This window comes from Vombatus ursinus, unplaced genomic scaffold (genome assembly GCF_900497805.2).
Source record: "Vombatus ursinus unplaced genomic scaffold, bare-nosed wombat genome assembly UNPS02015255.1, whole genome shotgun sequence".
NCBI lineage: Eukaryota > Metazoa > Chordata > Mammalia > Diprotodontia > Vombatidae > Vombatus > Vombatus ursinus.
The window spans coordinates 35,633,310-35,656,450 of NW_020955033.1; the positions used below are offsets into that span (position 1 = coordinate 35,633,310).

At 40.8% G+C, this 23,141-nt stretch overlaps 1 protein-coding gene and 1 pseudogene across 5 annotated transcripts in view; both read left to right on the forward strand.

The window, feature by feature from the left end:
* Positions 1-10,933, forward strand: part of LOC114031828 (receptor-type tyrosine-protein phosphatase mu) — a 958,139-nt gene extending 947,206 nt beyond the window's left edge. For all 5 annotated transcript variants that reach the window (XM_027846963.1, XM_027846964.1, XM_027846965.1 and 2 more), the window contains one exon: positions 10,050-10,933. In XM_027846963.1, coding sequence (XP_027702764.1) covers positions 10,050-10,103 — 54 coding nt within the window. In that variant the 3' untranslated portion in view covers positions 10,104-10,933. The remainder of the gene's footprint in view (positions 1-10,049) is intronic.
* Positions 10,934-22,195: 11,262 nt separating this feature from the next.
* LOC114031807 overlaps positions 22,196-23,141 on the forward strand; it is a 129,603-nt pseudogene continuing 128,657 nt past the window's right edge.

Here is a 23,141-nt window from a genome sequence, read left to right on the forward strand (position 1 = left end):
TGTGTGTGTGTGTGTGTGTGTGTGTGTGTGTGTGTGTGTGTGTGTGTGTTCAGGAGAATTATGTGGGAATCGCCCTAACCCCCTCATTTTAGGCCGTCTTCAAAGTTCTCTCCTCAGTCAACCTTGTGTTCCCATTAAAGAATTAGGAGAACCCAGAGGAAAAAAATTTGTTTTCTAGATTTAAGATTTTACATGGCTTTCCTAGAACTATTAGTTTTATTCCAATCTAATCCATTTATTATGCTCCAGGCACTCTGCTAGGTGCTGGAGATGCAAAAACACAAATGAAACAATGGCCCCTGCCCTCAAGGAGCTTACATTCCTTATGTCACAATTCCTTTGAAGATGCTCCAGTCCCAAGAAAACTAGCTTACCTGTAGCAGTTTCCCAGCCCTTCCCCCAACGCTCAGCTTCGTATAAGGTTTTTTTGGGGTTTTTTTTTTTTTTTGGCATAAGCTCTTGAACTTTTATTAAATTCCCCAACCTCCCTTCATGTTCTCTATGCTCCAGACAAACTGGCCTGTGCCGGCTGTTCCCCATCTCGAACGTCCCATCCCCCAGCTCTACAAAGGCTCTCCCCCATGCCTGGGATCCCTCCCTTCCTTGGGTCTGTGGTGCCCTTTAAGGCTTAGCTCCACTGCCACTTCTACAGGAGGCCTCTCTTGATTCCCTCATTTGTTAGTGTCTTGACCTGCAAAAGCACTATTGATTTTATTTACTTACATATGCTGCTTTATATAGATAGATAGTTCTATGTTTCATTTCCCTTGGAGACACTGGACCTGAGTCTCCTTGTGTGTATGTGTGTATAATGTGTGTGTGTACATCTCTTTATCTGTCTAGCAGCCCTTCAGGGTAGGGGTTGTCTCCCTTTCACATTGGTATCTTTGTATCTAGCAGAATGACCAGCGCATAGTAGGTGTTTAATAAGTGCTTGTTGAATGATTGATTGATTATTTGAGGAGACTGAGCTTGCCCAAAGGGTACCAGGATTTAGGGAGCGGACACAAGGGTTTGAGTCCCAGCTCTGCCACTTACTTTGAGACTTTGGGCAAGTCGCATTACTATTTCAGGTTTCAGTTTCTTCATTTGTAATATAAGCAGATTGAGCTAGACACACCTCTAAGTTATCTTTCGATGCTAAAATTCTTGATGATGCCATAAGAAAAAAATGGGTACTTTGAAAGGCCCACTTAAATATAGACCATGTAGTTGTGAGTAGTTGTTAACTAAATGGTAGTTAACTACATAGTAGCCAATTCACTAGCTACCAATTTCCCAGCTATCCCCCCAGTTATGAACCAACACCAGTCCCCAAACCTGGTTCTGCACACCAAGTTAAGGATGCCCGCTTCCCCCTACCCAATACCTGATCTTGCTTGGCCCACAGAAGAACCCTAGAAGAAACCACCCATTTCAGAACCCATTCAGTGGGTTCCTAGCTGACCTGTGTCCATCTCCCCAATTGTATTTCTCCTCAATAAAGCTGGCTTACCTGATTTTGTCTCTGTTGACTCCCATCTGGTGCGCTGTTCTGTCTTGTGATGCCCTGTTCTCCATTGTACTACAATCTGTAATTCCAAACCTCACTCAAATAACATTAAAATATCCTTCCAGCTAGATGCAAAGCCAACTGGAATCATGAGTCCACGAGGGGTAAGAGAGAGAATCTACTGTCCCTTCAATGCTTAGCAGTGTGTGTTGCTAATGATCAAATAGTCTTGTAAAGGAGACTCAGGTGTGGTATTGTTAAAGGAATTGGAACATAGAAAGAGCCATGTATAATTTTTAAAAATATAAAGGCAGACTTGGCCTATGTGGTGCATGCCTGTAGTCCATGCTTCTCTGGAGGCAGAGGCTGGTGACTCCTGAATGCAAGAGTTCTGAGCTGCAACATGGCTCAAGTCAATTGGATGTCTATACTAAATCCAGCAACAATGTGGTGGGCCCCCAGGTGCAGAGGACCACCAGGCTGCCTGGGGAGGAGCAAACCACACCAGATCAGAAAGATGGAGCAGTTTTCTTTGCCAATCAGAATTGGGATAGGGCCCATGAGTGGCCACTAAACTTCTAACCTGGGACCACCAAAAAAAAAAGTGTAAATAAATAATTATATATGTATAAATACATACATACATACATAAAGTCTGTGATTATCCATTTATGTCACATTATCATAAAAATGGAAGTGGTTCCATGAATGGTAATATTTATTGATTTATAGGTCACACCGGCAAATAGTGCAGCTAGCCACACATTCTATAACCTGAATGAGAACATTGGACCGAATAATTCTACCTTGAATCATTAGTGTATGTGGACCTCTTTTCCTTCACATCAATACAATCTGTGTTAATGATTTTTGTTTTAAGTTGAACAATCTGTAAGAATAAAATCCTAGATCAAAATTGCAAATGGCCAAACCATCTTCGTTTCAAAAGGCAGATGGAGCAGGGAGAGGAGCTTTGCCCCAGGAAACCACTAGAGAGTATTCTCTTTGAATCTTCTCTCCCACTTAGACAGTGGTGAGTATTTGATGTCCCCAGATGGCCAGTAAGCCAAGCTGTACCTGCTCCCAGAAAAATGATACTTTTTTTGAGTCAGGATCTCAAAGGCCTTTATGTGCATATTTGTTGATTGACTGATTCTTCACAATGCTGAGAGTTTTGTTAAGCATTGTTTCCCACTATTATGCTTTCTTTTCTTGCCCTAATTCGGGGCAAGAGAGATGGCAGGTACTTATTGATAAAATTTGGAAGCCTCCAGTGGTACAGATCACACCCCATCCTCACCTTCTTATTTTATGAGATTTTTGTCCATATTCTCCCAAAAGTTCTTGACTGAGGATTTATCTAATATGCTACAGACCTCCTTCTAGTTTTGTTTTGTTTTGTTTTTTTAACATTTTGAAGGTACCCATGCAACTCAGACTGACCGTCTGTTATCTCTTGCTCTAACTGTGTGACTGGCCCACCTCTTTTTCCATAGTCATATTGCATCACCAGTCAGTCACCAGTCATTTTTTAAGTACCTGCTATGTGCTAGATACTTATCAATATTAAAAAGATGGATTCTTATATCAGGAGGTAGCTTGAGATTGTTGAAATCACTGTACAGTTTTCCCAGTGTTTGTTCAGAGCTCATTCTCTTCTTTCTATTCAAGTTTGGGCAAGTTCATTGTCCATCCACAGTGTCTATCATAGATAAAATCTGGATAACGAGCATTTTTTTAATCCATTAGTGTTTTTTTTCCCTGTTTAGAGATCAAACTGATCTTGTTTGAGTGATTGTCTGTCGCATTAGAGAGCACATAGCAGAGGAAGGTGCCCCACTGCTGAAGGAATGAATGGTATAAGCATTTAAAAGGAGAAGAGGCAATGACTAGAAGCCAGCATGAGTTCATTAAGAAGAGGTCATGCCACACTAACTGCATATCCTTTTTTTGACAAGGTTTTTAGACTAGTAAATCAAAGGAATGTATTGAACTTTACTGTGTCTGGATTTTCAGCAAAGTCTTTCAAAAATATCTTTCCAAAATAGAGAATTAACAACTGTGTTGTTATTGTTGTTGTTCAGTCATTTTTGACTCTTTGTGACCCTATTTTGGGATTTTCTTGGCAAAGATACTGTAGTGGTTTGCCATTTCCTTCTTCAGCTCCTTTTACAAATGAGGAAACTAAGGCAGATTGGGTTAAGTGACTTGCCCAGGGTCACACAGCTAGTAAATGCCAGAGGCCAGATTTGAACTCAGGAAGATGAGTCTTCCTGACTCCACTGCACCACCTAGCTGCCCCATTATAAATTGTGTACTAATACAATTAGATGGGCTCACATTTCGATGACGAAGCCAACTCAAAGAATATGGTTAATGGATTAGTGTTTACTTGAATGAGGTACCTCTAGTGAAGTGTCCCTGGTCCTGTTCTGCTATTTTTTCAGTGACCTAGATGAAAGAAATGTGATGGCTTGGTGGTGAACTTTGAACGTAGCAAAATAAATGTATTGGATGAAAGAGGCAAGATCCAGAAAGGTCTTAACAGGCTAGAGAATGATTGACTAAAGCTAATGATAGTTAGCAGGGAAAAGTGTTAAGCTGTAGGTCTGAGTTTTAAAAATCAACTATATAAGTACAAGATGAGGGAGACGTAGCTCTAGGAAGCCTTTCAAGTGAAAAAAGACATGGAAGTTGTTTTTTGTTTTGTTTTGGTGCGGCATTTGGGGTTAAGTGACTTGCCCAAGGTGACACAGCTAGTTCGTGTCAAGTGACTGAGGCCAGATTTGAACTCAGGTCCTCCTGACTCCAGTCTGGTGCTCTATCCACTGCACCACCTAGCTGTGCCTTAAATTATTGGACTATTTTGTCTTTTTTTTTTTTTTTACTATTTTGACTAATTTGACTATTGTCTTATTTTTTATTTTGTTTGGGGGGAGTTGTTGGGTTTTTTTTTTTGAAGCAATCGGGATTAAGTGACTGGTCACTTAATGACCATTACCATGGTCATGAGGCCAGACTTGAACTCAGGTCCTCCTGACTCCAGGGCCAGTGCTCTATCCATTGTACCACCTAGCTTCGCCAAGACACGAAAGTTTTAATGGACCTCTAACTCAAAATAGTTTAACTGAGGGATGTGGTGGCCAAAGAGGCCAAATGTTATCTTAGACTATATTACTAGAACTTCAGTGTCCATAGAGAAATTGTAATCTCACTATGTGCGCCATAGGTGAACTATTGAGTCTAATTTGGTGTACCATATCAAGCTAGAGTATGTCCAGTATAGGAAAACCAGGATGGTGGGCAGACTTAAAACCATACCACAAATGGCATAGCAATTGATCCTTAAAAAAATTAGTTGAAGGAGCTTAAGATGCTTAACCCACAAAAATGAAGTGGGGAAAGATGGATGGATTGAAGAATTGTCATATAAAAGAGGGACAAGGTTTGTTCTGATTGGTCCCTAAGGCAGAATTCAAAATGGTGAGAAATTACAGAATGGCAGAATTTAGTTCAATATGAGAAAAAAAAGAAACTTCCTAAAAAGCAAAGCAGCTCAAAAGTGGAGTGGGCTTTCTTGGAGTGGTAGTGAGCTCCCCATCACTGAGCATCTTCCAGTGAAGGTGGCATAACTGCCTGTCAGTGAAGTTGTAGAAATCATTCATGCTTTGGGGAAGGTTAAACTAGATGGCCTTGAAGATCTCTACCAACTCCATGGTTCTATGCTTGGGTCCTAGCAGTGAGCTAGTCTCTTCTTTGTCAGTACACATTCCATTTTTGCCCTCCTTTCATGCCTGAAACTAGCTGATGAGGCTGAAAGTGGAAGCATCTAGAAACAAGGAGAAGATTCTCTTCCCTAAGCAGAGGGACACCTCACATGGCTTAATTATACTGCTCAAAAGCAAAGGAATTGAAAGAAGAGACTGCTGTGCAGAAGACTACCTGTACCTGGTGATCAAATATAATCAGTGTGCAGGGCAAGAAAATTTCAGGCTCTTAGGAGATGCTGGAAGGTCGGGGCTGTAATTAGTTGTGTTCCTGCCTGCTTCCCTTATTTGACTAATCCAGAAGCCAGTAATCACATACTGTGGAATTGGCAATCTATTTAGTGGGGATGAGATGGGAGAGGGCAGATTCATTTTGAGAATGATAGTCATGAGTACGACAGGGCAATTTCAATGACTTCCAGGGGTGCAGGTCGCCAGCACTGAAGCGTGAAATCCCTTCTGTGTTTCTTTGCCTGTGTTGTGGCCCCAGGCCAGCAACTACATTTCACCACTTAATGCATTTTAATATGTTAAAGGAGTAGAACGAGGTAATGTTCCTGTCTGGTTCTAGTAGTCATTGAAATTAATTGCACAATTAGATCCATGCACAAAACCATTTTTTCCATAAAAGGGAATGGGGGTCCCTGAGGTTTCAGTGGTAAAAATCTGTGTCATTTCTATAAAGCACAAAAATAATGGAAATATTACTACTCTTTTTGTGGCCAGCATGACAGTACCATCATTAGGTTGAAAAAGGTTTTGAAACTTTTTCAATTAAAGGATTTTTTTTAAATTTTTCAGGTTACTAACTCCCAAAATAATAAATGTTAGAACAACATTGGCTTAATAAATAGCTATCCACCCAGGACAAGTAATTTTTTTTACAGGTGAATACTAAAGAATGTTCATTTTATTTATCTATTCGGACCCTCCCCATTAGGGGTTCTGAACCTTTGGCTTTATGCCGCAAAGCCTGTGGACCCCTTCTCAAAATATTTTTTTCAAAATTCATGATTGAAGGAAATGCTCAATTTCGTTTAGAAGCTAGTCAAAGTAAAGACGTTTTATCCTATCCAAGTTCATGGATTCCCTGAACTCAATCCATGGACCCTTTAGGGGTTGGTAGAATCCAGATAAAGAATCAATATCCTAATGGGAAGCGAGGGGGTAGTAGACATATTTTTAAATGTGAACTGGTGGAAATATATTATGATTATTTGTCACATTTAAAGAATGCCTTTTACATGTATGTATGTGGCCATGCTTATAATAGTCTTATCTTTTTGGTGGTTATAATAACAGTTCAATTCAACAAACATTTATTAAGTATCTCCTCTCTGTAAGGTGCGATGCTAGGTGCTCAAAATATAAAAACCAAATGAAAAATGAAAAAGAAAACAGTTATTTTCCGTAGAGAACTTATTTTCGACGGGAAAGCCTTCCTTGAAGGAGGAGGTAGCATAGTGAAGAAAGTTCCAGATTTGTGCAGCTCACTATATGACCTGTGGCACGTCAACTTCTTCTGAGCCTCAGTTTCCGCATCTATAAAATCCATTAATATCTTTTGTCCTATCTGTCTTATCCTCATGTGAGAAGGAAAGCATTAAATGTAAAAGGAATTCTCAATTAGAATGAAAATGAATAGAAATTATATCCCAGGGAAAGAAGATGGATAAGAAGAAAACAGGCATTTATGAAGTCCCTATTATGTGTTAGACAAGGTGCTAAGCACTCTACAAATATCTTATTTGATCTTTACAACAATCCTGGGAAGCAGGTATCAGAGCCATAGTTGAAGACAAACCAAGTTTCCTTGTAGCGTGCAATGGGCACCATGATTCATTTGAAAACAACAGTACTCTAGGACAAATAAATTAAGTGTAATTGTTAGATTCACAGGACTCAGAGTTGGAATGGTCCTCAGAGGCCATCAAATCCAACAAAACAAGAATCCTGTCTACAGTAATTTACATTAATGTTAAAGCTTTACATTTATAAAGTGCTTTATACAAATTGTCATTTGATCCTCCCAGTGGCCCCCACCTGCATTTTACAGATAAGGTAACGGAGGCTCATGGAGTTCAATTGACTTGTCTAGGGTCATACATCAAGCAAATGGTGTGGCCAGAAATTGATCTCTGACTCCAAGTCAGGGACTTTCTTCTCTACTTTAAACACGGTGTCTCTTACTCAGGCAAACATTCACCAACTTCCAGGTTCATAATTGATGTGAGACTGAAGCATTCACAGCATCCAGAGAGTTAGCTAAAGTCAGTTACTGTCAAATGTGAATCTTACATGAACTACCACCTTCTCCCCATAGGTGTCAAATCCAAATGCCTTATCTTCTGACGTCCTGTCTTCTGACGCATGGGATAAGGCAGGGTAAAATCATATTTCATCTGTAATCTAGAGGTAGCCAGCAAGAACAAAGTGGTTTGGTGAACAGGGGATAGTTTTATTGTCTTTTACAAAGTTGACAAGATAGGAGAGAAAAATATATTTTTATGACTCTGGCCACGGCCATGCCTACTGATGAAAAAGTCTGGACCTCAGCCATTTAACGGCTCCCCTAAAGTGGGGTTTGAAAGAAGAGCGGGTGAACTTCAAGGGACTTCCCTCTCCTGTATGACTCCCCTCCAGAGTTCCCTAAGGGCTCTGGTAGGCCAACCTTTTCTGATGCATAAAGGCAAACCAAAATGCCTTCTCTTCTTTTTCCCCGTTGGCTTTTTCCTAAATGCTCTCCTGTTGATTTTTCTTCCCAGTCATCTCCCTCCCACTGCCTTGCCCCACTGAACTCTTCCGTTACAGCAAAGAAAAACAGTTTAGCAAAAACCACCCCAGCAAAGGGTGACCTCATTACTACTTCTCACTAAGGTGTAAATGACTACTTCCACATCCCAGAACGTGGACCTTAGGACTTCTCGTTAGGAAGAGGCAGCATGGTGTAGTAGGTTAAAAAGTCAGTCTCATAGTCTGTAAGACCTGAGTTCAAGCCCCTACTCAGATTCATATTAACTTTATGACACTGGGTAAGTCTCAGAGCTCTCAGCAACTCTCAGACTATAAATTATAAATTAGGTACTGACGTGTGTTGGTAGAAGGAATTTACTTACTGGGAGGTTCCCTATTACTGATGAAAACACAGGTCCAGTTCCCTACCCTAATCATTTATTATATTGGTTAGGAACATTCCTCATTAGAAAGAAAGGGGAGTCAACGCACAACTTGTACATATTTGTTTGCTTATTGTCCAACAATTATCTAGATTGTTTTTCTTGGGGGGAGTGTGACTTTTTTTTTTATTTTTGCATCATCATTTTCAAATCTGTAATTTTGGGGGGAGATGTGGGGAGGAAAAAGGAAGGATTTTTTTTGTACTTAGCAGTGTTGCAGCTGTGTTGCAGTACTTTGCATCTGGAGCTTTTCCATGTGCAAGTGGCCTGTTTATCTAACTTATCAAACAAAACAAAACAGATGCCACAATACTTTCCAAGGATCTCAAATCAACTATTCTGGAGATCTGGTGCTGATTAATGGGGATTTTATGTGAAGCCCCAACTCCTATTTAAAAAGTAACCAGTAATTTAAAAGAAAGGCTATCTGTGGGAGTTTATCAAACAGAGTATGATTGTAAGCCCCTTTAGACTGTAAGCTACTTGAGGGCAGGAACTGTCTTTTACCCTTCTTTGTGTCTCCAGTGCTTAGCACAGTGCCTGGCACATAGTAGGCACTTAATTAATACTTGTTGGTTCATTGGCTGACTGAAATACAGTTCTGTCTACAAGATAATAGACAAGTGCACCTTCCTAACTGAAAGGCAGAGACCCAACCAGAAGCAATCTGTCAATACTGATTATCTTACCTGGCAGCTAGGGGGCGCAGTGAATAAGGTACTGGAACTGGAATCAGGAGGACTAGGGTTCAAATGTAGCCTCAAACACTTACTGTGTAACCCTGGGCAAGCCCCTTAGCCTGCCTCAGTTTCCTCCTCTGTAGAATAGGGGTAGTAATAGCACCAACCTCTCAAAGTTGTTGTGAGGATCAAATGAGATATTTATAAAGGGTTTTGCAAGTCTTAAAGCACCAAATAAATGCTAGCTATAGTGATTAATGATGGTGATGGTGATGACATTGATGATGAGGATGATGATGGTGGTGGTGGTGGTGGTGGTGGTGGTGGTGGTGGTGGTGGTGGTGATGATGATGATGATGATGATGATGATGATGATGATGTGCAGAGTCCAACAGTTCGGGATAAGAGACTGGCCCTTGCTAGTTTCCTCTACCAACCTCATGGTCACTGTATACATATCTGTATGTATGTATATGTATGAGGCTAGCACATGACAATGTCAGCCCATATTCCTGAGCACTTTCCCAGGAGGCCTGATTCCTCAGGTCTTTTATCTTTCTGAACAAAGGAAGATTTGCCCAGAGGAGCAAGAGAGGATGGTTAGAGCAGAAAAAAGAACACTGTCCTTAGAGTCAGAGAACCTGGGTTTCTATCCTACCTGTGTGACCCCTCAGTTTCATCAGCCATAAAATGAGGGTGGGTGGCATTCAGTGGCCTCGGAGGAGGGTCTCTCTCGCTCTGAATCTATGATCCCATGAAAAGAATCTGAGCTGTTGAGTATTTCTACAGCTTGGTAGAGTGGCTTTTTTTCTTTCCCATATTGGGTGGTGAGATTGATGGACTCCAATTAAGTCTCTAATCTGGCATAACCGTTTTAACTAAAATTGGAGCTGGCTGTCATACGGCTGACAGTTTTTCCTTGCTGTTTCCCCAGGACCAGTACAAGTTCTGCTATGAAGTTGCTTTAGAATACTTGAATTCTGGCTGATGGAGAAAGATGCCCTGCAGACCCTCGCGCCCACCCGGGGGGCCACAAAGCCCCATGATGTTTGTGTATATGAGATGAAGACTTCTCGGTGTCATGCTTACTTTGCTTTGTATAATTGGCTCTTTTTAAGAGCCTGAGAAAGTGTTTATAAACCCGCCTGCACTGCCTACTTTCCACCATATTGCTGCTTCCTGACAAAAACACAAAACGCACTCTCTGCGGTCGTCGGATACTGTGTTCATAATCACCGTCTTGAAAGAGCAGCCTAGACATCTGCTGAATTAAAAGAGCACAATTATATTCTTATGAAGGAATTTGTCCCTTTGAGGTTTAATTTTGTTGCCTGTGATCCTTTGTTATTGTCACAGCTAAGTGTATATTTTTGTTCTGTGGAGAATGTTGTCCGGCATTTATGATAACATATGATTTTAGTTAATATTTGTATTTTAACACATACATAACAGAAAGTATACGTAGCTTACCTGAACTAACAGACAAAGAACTCATAACAAACCGTGCTAACTTTCTGGAGTGGTAGTTTCTTTCTGATCGATAATGTTTCACGGAGGAACGGCTTGACAGGAATTCACTCTGAAAAGGTCAAACCAGATGACCAGGTGAAATAGATCCAAAGCTTTTTCATTTGTTTATATTGTAAATATTTTTTTTGATTTCATCAAATTATTTATTCATTAAAAGAAATTTTTGTGAAGCACAGTGAGTGACAATCATTTTTATTAAGCCCTGGAAATGCTTTATTTACTGTATGATAATGTAAACATTTGTTACCTTGTATGGATTCTCAGCTCAATAAATGATGGCACATGGCAGATTTGTGTTGGATTTCTGGTGCACCAGGACGTGGAGAGGCTAAAGCAGCAGTTGCTTGGCTTTGAATTTCACCTTTTAGAGCTGCGGAAGAAGCCTCATTCTCAAATCTTTAGAGATCCATGAGAAGATGAGATATTCTGTACAGAGAAGGAGTTGGGAGGGCAGAGACAGCGAGTGAGTTTGCTGAGAGACATGTCTGGCTTGGACTTTTATCATCGAGAAGTCTGTGATTCATTATATTCAGGCTATCCCCAGTACTCGTGGAAGGCAAAGCATAGAAAGGGTGCCAAAAAATGAGTTGCTTAGCTGGATCTGGCTACATGCTCAGCAGCAGAAAGCTGGCCATAGACCTCTGAGAGTCAAGAGGAGCGGGTTCTCTTCCATTCCATGTGTGACCCTAACCAAATCACTTCACTTGCTTCTGTTTACCCTTCTGCAGGTCGGGGTTGTTCTTCCATCTCCTTGCCTCATTCGCTCTCTAATTAGATCATGAAAATTAAAATGATTGAATAGTAAAGAAGATTGGAATGATGTTTGTGAGTCTTGAATGTATTCTCCAGCTATATTTTTGTGTATAGTAATTGGTAATGAAAAAAAGAATGGTAGCACGATTCACACACACACACATCCATTAGAATAGGGTATTACACATACACACGCATAGGCACACATTCACATTCCTTAAGGTAAATTGCCTTTTAAAAATATTCCACTTTTACACAATGACCTTAGCCCTGACCCATTACACAAAATGGGTTTTTACTATGTGTAGGGAAGATGTATCATCACTAATTTCCTTAGAGGTTTTTTTTGGGCGGGGGGCAATGATGATTTGAGAGCAATAAGGAACTTTCCACCTGGGAAATCCCGAAGAATACTTTGTAGATTAAAAGTAGGCTGCTCAGGGCAGATACAAAGCCCAGTGACTCTTCAGTTCTACTTCTAAGCATAGAAGGTGGTCCATGGTCTTCCCAGAATAAGCCAGTGCTGCAGAGTTGAGACAAGCCTCTCCTTCCTCCAGCTAAAGCTATCGAGGCAGTCATCCAGTTTGTTGCTACTTGGATCTCAGAAGCCCCAGAGAACAACAAACTGGCAGTACATCATTCTTTTCGAAGACGTTAGAACCCTAGAAGCAGTCAGAAGTAGTGAGTATAAATTGGCAGATAAAATGGTGTAAATGTGCCCTTTCTTCAGGGTCCTTGGTGAGAATGGATTCTTGGCATTCTTCTTTGGATTAGCCTTTAAGAGACTGCTTGAAGAAAAACATTGAAGGCTGAAAGGTTTGTCTGGACTCCTACCAAAGATTTTCCACAGGATATAGAAATGTGGGTCAACACAATTGTGAAAATTTGCCCAATATGCAGCAGTTGATTAGGGGGAGGGACAAAATTAGTCAATAAACATTTGTTAAGTGCCTGTTATGTGCCAGGCACTGTGCCAAGTGGTAGTGATACAAAAAAAAAAAAAGACAAAAGATATTCCTTGCCTTCAAGGAGCTTGCAATCTAATGCAGGAGATGGCATGCAAATAACTATAAACAAGTTATAGACAATATAAATGGAAATGAGGAACAGAGGGAAGGCAGAATTAAGAGGGCTTAGGAAGTTTCCTGTAGAAAACAGGATTTTAGATGCTTTTGGAAGGAAGCTAGGGAAGCCAGGAGGTGGTTGTGGAGAAGAAGAGAATTCCAGGCTAGGGATAGTAAAAGCCAGTAAAAATGCTCATAGTTGGGACAATGAAATAGACTTGCAAGATAAATATCTAATGGGGTGTCCCATATATGACTGTTGTTCTAAATACATATATTTACATGATATATATTTATATAATATATTTACATTATATACATATATATATTTTTTTACATAAATGAAGATGAGTGGACCCTAAGTTAGGGTAGGTGGGGTGTTATTTTTATATATGTGTATGTGTATATACATATATACATATATATACATATATTTACACACATATATATATAGTAGTACGGGGTCCTGGCTGCCTTTATACAAGATGATGTACAAGCTAAAAAGGTTCTTCTCCCTCTCATTTATAAAGTAGTAAAGAAGTCCTAAGCTGCAGGTTACTGAGGATTCAGTATCAACAATGGTGTCCTGGGATTCCATTTTGGAGCTGTCCTTTAGAAGATTACTGCTTGCTTGTGCTGAATCAAAGATAAGGATGATAATAAGGACACTCCCTAGTGTCCCGGATTACTGGCTGCGTGATTTGTCAATCAAGGCCAGCTAGCATGGTGTATTTGAAGGACTCCCAGTGTGGAAGGACCTTCCGAAATGCAGGTTGAAACTCATTTATGACTTAGTAGATAAGTTTTATGGAGTGTTCAAAGTTCAGAGAGGTTAATTGTCTTGTACTTGCTGACAGTAAAAGTATCAGAAGTGAGGTTTGAACCTATAGCTTCCTGACTTCAACCTCAGCACTTGTTTCATTATCCAACCAACTAAAACTGATGCCAGTAGGACTGTTCCTGATTAACAGCTCAGCCAGCCAATGACATTGGTAGACAAAAGGAAGTGGAATGCTCTTCCCTTACTTCTCTTCCCTTATTTTGATGAGCTGGTCACCACTTCTCGGACTCCATTAGAAGAAAAACTTTACATACAGCTCTGGTCTGGCCCTTCATAAATATGTCCCCTTGGGGTAATCCCTCACAATTCCTCCTTCTGACATACCCTACTTCCCTTCATAGAACCATTGGTTTCTTCTAGATTTGGCCATTTTCAAGATAGACATCTAGCAGTGGTCCTGCATATAATTGTTGCTCCAAATATCGTTTTATTTTTTTTTTTACATGAAAGAAGATGGGTGGATCCTAAGTTAGAACGGATGGGGTGTTACATGCTTTTATATAGGGTGGGGTCCTGGCTGCATTTATGTAGAGTGACGGCCGCTCTTGGACTTGAATGCTTCAGCCTAGCCCAGGCTTCTCCCTCCTCCCCCTATACGATCACAGGATCAAAGATCGAGAACTGAAAGTGACCTCAGAGATTCTCTAGAAGTAACGCGGCATGGGAGGTGTGGGAAGTCTGAGTCTGACCTCTAGTTCCCCTGTTCTTTGTGACCCAGGAGAAGGGGGATGGAGTGGGTGGAGAGGGAAGAAGCATGTATTAAGTACCTACTGTGTGGATAGGAAGAAAATACCACATAGCCTTTGGCAAAAGGGTAGCTTTTACCAAAACCCATCAGAGGGAATCTCTAGAGATGGAGCCTAAAAAAAGCTGTTCCTAAGGTGTTTTTGTTTTTGCTTTTGTTTTTTTAAATTGACATCCCATCATCTACTTCATTTCATAATTACTTCCTGCCTTCAATCCTCTCCATCCAGATAAATGTACCATATGATAACTCCATATTTAAGAATTAAAATAAATTATATATATATATATATATATATATATATACATATTAATTTCCCAGTACCCTTTAAGACAGCCTGAGATATCACACAGCAAGGATTGAAGACCAGTGGACTGGATATCAAAACTTAGTTTTGCATCAGGAGGAAAAAGTCACTAAGTGGCTACACCTAGGAGTGCTTGTATGGACTAATCTCAGTTCAAGATCTCATGATTCAGTGCGTGGATTTACTCCTCTCTACATCCTACCCCTACCCCACATCCACCTTTCTGCCATCTTACTGGCATCTAGGATTTCCCCTGAAAGACGGAGCAAGGTCAAGTAACAAAAATCAAATCACGTTAGGCTGTCTCTTCTTAAACATTCCTCTTAAAGGACCGGTAGAAATGGAAAACTATTATTCTTCCTTCAAACTCTTTCCGCTGTCGTGTGACTAGAGAACAATTAATTTAGGGCCAGTCACTGTTGACATGTGACTCGGCAAACTTTCAGCCCCTAAGAAGAAAATTATCTACTCCCCGAGCAGCTCCTAAAAAGGACCTTAGCTGGGCCAGAAGATGAAGGAGAAAATATTGATCCTTGGATTTGACAAGAGAGAAGGGGCAGACAGATACATGAGTATTCAGGAGGAAAGAAGGGAGGCCCAGATGCAGGGAATTTTACAGCTGCCAGGACTTGTTTTTACTATGTTCTTCTTCTAGCTAATGAAGTTAAAATGACTGTCACTGATAAACAGTGTCTGCTCTGTGGGAAAGGGAGGTTTTGAATTAGAATTCTGTAGTGTAGCTGTGACTATCGATACATCCTCTCGGGCACCATCTCTGTAATGACAACTGTAGCTACAACCCCAGCATTTATAGCTATGGGAACTGTTCTGATTCAATGGCTTATATGCCATCCCTGTATTAAGAGGAGAATGAACTTCCAAGAAAAGATGCCCTGAGCCCAGCAATTCTGATGTAGAGTCCACAGTTAGTTATTAAGTTCTAGGTTTCTCAGTGTCATCATAGGAGGTGAGCTCAGAGTATCAGGAGATGGAATATGAAGTTGGTCAGCAGCTCATTTCTCATCAGCTCTTCACAAATCATTTAACCACCCTAGGCAGCTCAGTCAATTTCCTCTCTTCCAGGAAGCTTTCCCAGATCAACTCCCACCCACTCCCCAGTCTAACTGTTCAATCTTTGACCCATTCTTCACCTTGGGTCATTTTAAAATTAAATATATGACCTCAAGAAAAAAATCACCCTCAGTAATAATCAAAAGGATGCAAAATAAAATGTACTTGATTATCATCTGTAATATTGGTAAAATTAAAATATTATTATGATTATTATCATAAGCAACAAAACTCAATGCTGGTGGGGCAGGCGGTACACTCATTCATTTGCTGGTGGCCAGGAATCTGGAGAGCTGTCATTAAGCAACAAAAATTTCAAAAATAACTTTGACCCAATAAATCCACTGTTGAGAATATACTGTAAAAGTATTATTTTTTTCAGTTATAAACCCAAAGATTTTCATAGCAGCATAATTCACAATTGCAACAAACTGTGACAGTAACCTAAATATTCACTGATTGGGAAACAGGTAAATAAATTGTGCTGCATTGATGTAATGGAATGCTATGGTGCAGTTAATACCAATAAATATGAATTGTACAAAGAAATCTAGAAGGACCTTAATGAAATAATGCAAGGCTAAAAAAAAGTCAGAACCAAAAGAATACTAACTACAATCATAAAAGGAAAAATGAATGGGAATGAATGTACAAAAATCCCCATGTAGTCTTAAAGGGAATAACTAAAAAGTTAAATGGGAAGGTTACATGGCACAGTAAATAGAGCACTGGTCCTGAAGTCAGGAAAGCCTGAGTTCAAATCCAGCCTCAGTCACTTACCAGCTAGGTGACCCTGGGCAAGTCACTTAACCCTGATTGCCTCAAAAAAAAAAAAAAGATTAAATGTCATATGCTGAAATTTATTCATTGAAATGTAAATAGTTCCTCAGCAAATTTAAATTTTGGAGGAGGGGGGAAGGGCAGGGTGGCTCTAGACTCTGATTTCATTAATATAGGGAATTTCCTTTGGGGAAACTCCCGTATCCAGAACAGATCTGCATCTGCTCTGCAACTCTGAGGTTTACATTGTTGGCTAGGGTACAGAGAGGTTAAGTGACTCTTGTCCAGTATGTGTCCCTAGCCTCCTGTCTGACCCCAGCCACACAAAAGAGGCCCAGGAGCAGTGACCCTATCACCTCACTAAGAAGAGTCTCCATCACAAACTCCAGATCCAGATACATTGACCACAAATCATCCTTTGACTCTCAGATTCCCAGAATGAGCATCTCCCATCCAAGGGAACACTCTCTCCCTGTTCATAAGCCAGTAAGCACCCTACTTTGCTCTCTTAAGCAACTTAGAGGGACCAATCCAATTAGGCAAAGCAGTTGTTAATCATGGCTAGTGACCAGCCCTACCCAGATTAGGAGTTTAGGAGGAGAAGGACAGGCAGGAGGAAAAAGCTAGACCTTCCTATGGACACTATGAAGTTTTGAGATGCGATCATAGGTTTCTCTAAGATGCGACTGAGGCACCATCATGGACACAAATCCTCTCCTGATGCCCCTCAGTTGTTACTGCTCTCTAACTCTCCCCAACTTACCTTGTATTTACTCTCTATATATTTTGCATAGTCTTATTTTGGTACACAGGGCGACTAGGTGGCACAGTAGATAGAGCACTGGGTTTGGAGTCAGGAAGACTGCTCTTCCTGAGTTCAAATCCAGCCTCAGACACTTACTAGCTGTGTGACCTTGGGCAAGTCACTTAACCCTGTTTGCCTCAGTTTCCTCATCTGTAAAATGAGCTGGAGAAGGAAATGGCATACCACTCCAATATCTCTGCCAATAAAACCCCAAATGAGGTCACAAAGAGTTGAATACAACCAAAATGACCAAACAACAACAACAACAAGATCTTTGTACATATTTACCCCAAGTAGAGTATAAGCTTCTTGAAGGCATAGATTAATGCTTGTTATTTAAGTTCAGATTCCTGCTTTGCTACTTACTCCATGAATGCACTTGGGTAAGTCTCTTCTCTCCAACCCTCAGTTTCTTTATTTGTAAAATCAAGAATACCTTCTAGTGGTATGCTGGTAAATGTTTAACAACTGGCTTCCCCAAAATATATACATAACACTCTTTCAAGTTTAATCTGCATGAAAAAAAACATTTTCTCCATCATCTTCTTAAATCTAGACAGTCAATAAAACAATAAATCAAGTCTTGATTTGTAGCATTTGCCTAGAAATTTACAAATTGACTCTCACTAGCCAATTGGAGCTGGCTCCAGCATACCCCTGGTACCTTTCCATTCTATGATCTTAGGAGCTTTTAGTTGTAGAACTCAGGAGCAATGCCTGATCAGGCTTTGGACCCATTTCTCTTCCAATCCAACCATGCTCTCTTTCCCTGGCAGGCTGATCTCCAAACTCTCCTCTACTCCCTCCCCATTATCCCATAGGCCCCTGTAACCCATGGAGCTGAATAGGCAGAAGCCAAACAGGGAGAGGGTTAATTACCCTTGGTGTCAGTTAGCCAGGGCAAAGTCTAGAGACACAGGTCTTCAGATTTCCACTTGAGTTCTCTTTTCCCCAGAAAGTGACTGCTTTATTGGGCCTGATGCCTCCTTAGTTCACGCTCTGCATGGGGCCTAATAAGGGTCAGGTTTAATTTGAACAGGTGAACAGATGCAATACCAGCCTGCCAGCTCCTAGTGAATTCTTCCTATTTGCTCCCCACCATGAGCAAATCCAAAGTTTTTACTTCATGTAAGGAAGAATAGCATCTCTTCCTTCATAATGAAAATCCCTCCAAACCTGGCTTCTCCTTCATGTGCATGCCTTTTAGCTAAAATATTCACCAACTGGTTCCCCTTCTAATAATAATAGCTCACATTTATATGATACTTTAAGGTTTACAAAGTACTTTACAAATATTATTCCATTTGATCTGCACAATAACCCTGGGAGATAGGTACTGTTGTCACCCCCATTTTACAGATGAGGAAATTGAGTCTGAGAAAGATCACACAGCTAGGAAGTGTCCAAAGTCTAATTTGAATTAAAAATTTTCTGACTCCAATTCTAGCATTCTATTCACTGTGCCATCTTGCTCCCCTTCTTCCCTCTCAGTTAAAGTATAGGGGACACATTAAGAGTTTATATAATATATAAGGGCAATGACACCTAGTAGGAGTCAGTGGGAATTTCACCTCCTCACTTTTGTTCTCTCTTTCTCTCTGTGTGTGTGTGTGTCTGTCTGTCTGTCTGTCTCTGTCTCTCTGTCTCTCTCTGTCTCCGTTTCTCCGTCTCTCTCTTTGTCTCTCTATCTCTCTGTCTCTCCCTCTCCGTCTCTGTCTCTGTCTCTCTCTCTCTCTCTCTCCTGAGCAAACAAGGGAAAACGAACACTAAATTAAAACAATCAAAGGAGAACTAGCAATTCCTGCTTTTGATTTGTAAAATCACGTCTTTAGCAAAGCCTGTCTAGCTAGATGCATTTGGGAAATTAATTAATTTCTCTGACTTCACACCAAACCTATTGACATGCCAACATCCATCTGGCAGAGACTGGACTGAACAGATGAGTCCTTAACCTTTGCTAAAGGTCAGCAAATATGGGCATGGCCACCTCAGGGACTAGTGAGGACTCTCATCCTCAGAATTTACCAAACAGACCCAAGACCCAATGCCTGCTGCCTAAAGCATATAACATGCTTCAGTCCCATCCATTTCAGCGCCAACCCCTCCATCTTTATCTCTGACTCTATGTATTTTTCTATCTCGGTGTCGTCTGTCTCTGTATCTCTGTTTCCCTGTGTCTGTGTGTGTGTGTCTATCTCTCTATGTCTTGATCTCTCTGTGTGTCCTCTATCTATCTCTGTCTTTCTGTCTGTGTCCTCTCTGTGTCTCTGTCTCTGTTTCTTGGTCTCTCTCTTTCTCTGTCTCTCTGTTTCTTTCTGTATCTCTCTCTCTTTATGTCTCAGTGTCCCTCTGCCTGCTTCCAGTGCTCTGAGCTCGCATTTACCTTTCTCTTCCCTCAAATGCTTGTTGTCGGTTGCATTCATATGGAACATATTGCCTTCTATTGTTAAGCTGATTAGCCTAGAAATGGATTTTGACAAAATGAAGTGGACATGATAAATATGGCTAGCAAAGTCACAGTGCATGCTGGCAGCTCAGAGATGTAGGATATATTGGAATATATCTACCTCAGTCACCAACTTTGGCAGGATAATAGCTTGGATAGAGAATGGAGTTGAAAATGCAAAGCCTCGGATCAGTTTCAATTCTATCCACATAATGCTGACCAGTGACAATGAAGAGCAGTGCAGAAATGTTCAGCTGCACAGTCCTTCCCTGGATGGGCTGCGCTGATATTGGAACAACAGGGAGAATGGATCCCAGAGGCAGAAGAGGATGCAGGTGGCACCTTGCACAGCCTTCTGGAGGTTCCCCTGGTGTGTTTCTGTGGCATCTAAGTCACAGAGGGCTTTACAAGTAATTGCAAGACCATTCTCAAGGAATTGGCATTTAGCCAGGGTCTTTCATGTCAAGAGAGAATAATTACTGTTGCTGGTGGCTATAAGACTGGCCACAACTCATGCTGCCTTTAGGCAAATTTAGATGATCAGTAATAGAGGAACTCACCCCAGGTAAGCCTTCAACACACGAGCAGTGAATGAAAAAGCATCTATCAAATAGTAATGGTATGCAAAAGTCCATGCCAAGCTCTGGAGATGTAAAGAGAAAATAGAAGACAGTCCTTATCTCAGGAATGTCCCAACCTGGGAAGGAGAGATGGCACATAGAGGAGGTTTCAGCTGCAAGTCGGTGGTCTCTAGGATGCAAAAAATATGGTAAAGCATTGTCCTTAGTGTCATTTCTATTGATAACAATATATGCATTTCTAGTATTGAACCAGAGTAGCTAGATGGCACAGTGGATAGAGTGCTAGGCATGGAGTCAGGAAAACTCATCTTTCTGAGTTTAAATCTAGCCTCAGACGCTTACTAGCTATGTGACCTTGGTCAAGTCACTGAACCTTCTTTGCCTCCGTTTCCTCATCTGTAAAATGAGTTGGAAAAGGAAACAGCAATCCATTCTAGTATCTTTGCCAAGCAAACCCCAAATGGGGTCATGAAGAGTTAGACATGACTGAAACAACTGATCAAAAATTTATACCTTGGAAATTGGCAAACGCTACAAATCAGGACTTCACTTACTGTTTTGTGTAAACTTAAGAGGATGATGAAGAAAAAATAATGCAGATAAAATGTAAAAATGTATCATGCGTGTTGTTTTTTTTTTTAAAGAGAGCCAATTGTTAAACATTTACCAGTGCACTGCTGGTTGCCTCCCTAGATCTTTGCTGTGGAGACAAGGATAGTCCATGCACCAGGGAAGGATGGAATAAACAAAAGATTCAAGAATTTACTTCTAAAACTGATCTACCCAAGGTTTCAATCTGCAGAAAAAAATTCCCATACTGGAGTTCTTTACCCTAACTCACAGATCCTTCATGTACTTAGCTAAAATAAAAAGAATCCTTTTCATAATTAACACATGGAGCATTTTAAGGTTTACAAAGTGCTTTCACAGACATTTTGTTTCATGACATCCAAAGACTAACGAATAAGACCTACTGTGTGTTCAGCGTTCTTTTCACGTTACCCACAGTAACAGGCATGTATGTCACTATGTGATAGTTATATAAATCTGGGACCTGAGTCTGTCTCATATCTGGTTCTAAAGTATTGAAAGAAGCAAAAAAAAATTGTAGGACGTGACTGACACCACCGTCCCTCTCCGGCCCTGAGGGCTAGTCTTAGTCAGTCTGGCCTAGCTATATTCATTAGGCCAAGGGGAGCCAAAGATAGGTAATTTCAACACATCCACTTCATTTTTCTCTCAGTGGTTATTCAGAGCTGGCCTGCCACAGAAATGGGAGGATGAAGGAAAAGGACATAAGGAGGACATTCAGTCAATCGGTCAGTCAGTAAACATTTATTAATCACCTACTATATGTCGGGCACTGTGCTAAGTTCTAGAGATACAAAGAAAGGCAAACAACCACCCTTACTCACAAGGATCTTACAACATGCAAACAACTATGTACAAATAAGATATATGCAAACTAAATTGGAGATAATCAACAAAGGGGGAAGACACCAGAATTAAAGGGCATTGGGAAAGGTTTTTGTAGAAGGCCAGACTTCAGATGGGACTTGAAGGAAGCTAGGATGCAGAGATGAGAAGGGAGAAAATTCTAGGCATGAAGAATGGCAGTGATAGAGTGTGGAGCTACCTGGAGTTAAAGAAAGAAAATCTTTTTTGGAGAAGGTTTTTATTTGGGCTGAGGCTGGGTTATTTATTTATGTGTGTGGGTGTGTGCGTGGGTGTGTGAGTGTCCTTTACTGGCATGGTTGCCTTCTTATTCCCTTGACATGAGAAAGACAAAAGGAACAGCATCTTTGAAGTCCCTGTCTCCAGCTCCCCTGCTCCTCAGACAGGAGACATCACCGGAGACGGGACTGTCGGTTCTGAGTCTAAATACAGTCTTACCCAAATGCTCACTGGTGACAGCAGCATTTTGACTCTGGCTTCTGTCTGCCTGTCGGTTTCTTTTAGCAACAACGCCCGGATCATTTAGATTGTGTCTGCATTGTCTCTGGGTTTGAGGAAATTATATTAGTGACATTAATTACACTGCTGAAATGATAATTACAGGTGACTGATGGAGACTGGCAGAACACTTGCCTGCCTATGTAAACTTAGAAACCTCTTTCCTAGGCCCTGGGGTCTGACACGTCATCCTCACTCCAGGCTATGCCTCCACGGCCCTCCCTGGGCTGTGGCTCAGTTGGGTGGCATCCTTCAGAACTCAGTCACTTGAGGCAGCAGAGGTGAGCAAGCACAGTCCCAAAATAGGAACCATTTCCATTTTCTCTTCAACTTTGTTCACATCCTTCCATGCTCTACCAATCCCTTTCAAACTCTCCTTTTTTGTGAGGCCAGAAAGAAGAATATGGATATGAGGAAAAAGGAAAGGGAGAAAAATCTGTCTTTAGACGGCTAAGCTTTTGAGTGTTGGTGCTAAGCTAGAACCTGCCACAGGAAAGGCATTTGATTGTCCTAGATAAATCAGAGCTATGTGAATATGATTGAATAAACATAATCATAGCTCACATTTATGTTGCTCTTTAAAGTTTACAAAGAACTTTACTTATATCTTCTCATAAGATCTTAAAATTAAAGCTAAAGGTCCCTTAGAAGTCCGTGTGAAGATGTATAACCTATGCTTGCCTTCTCAATGGGGAGGGGAGAAGAAGGAGGGAGAGAATTTGGAGCTCAAAATTTGAAAAAAGAATGTTAAAATTGTCTTTACATGTAATTGGGGGGGGGATAAAATATTAAATTACCAAAAAAAAGTTGGGAGAAGAGTAATAACCCAAGGTCCTATGCTAGGCAGGGGAGGCTGGTTTTTCCTTAAGAGATATTGAAACCATCTTTGAGACTTAATTATCTCACAAGACTAAGACCCTTGATGAGGCTTCCTGGTGGCCTAAGCACAAAAAAAGTCAGGGTTCAAGGAGTCATCCATTCTTCCCCTAGGTTTCCAACTGGTGGACCATCATCATCAACACAGAGGAAGGGGGAAGAGGCACGCACCTGATTCAGTGCTGTATCCTTGCTGAATATCCTTTCCATGCTCTGAAACTATTCTTTCTTTGCTATAGCTAAGTAAACCTTTTATTAGTTGTCAGATGCCTTA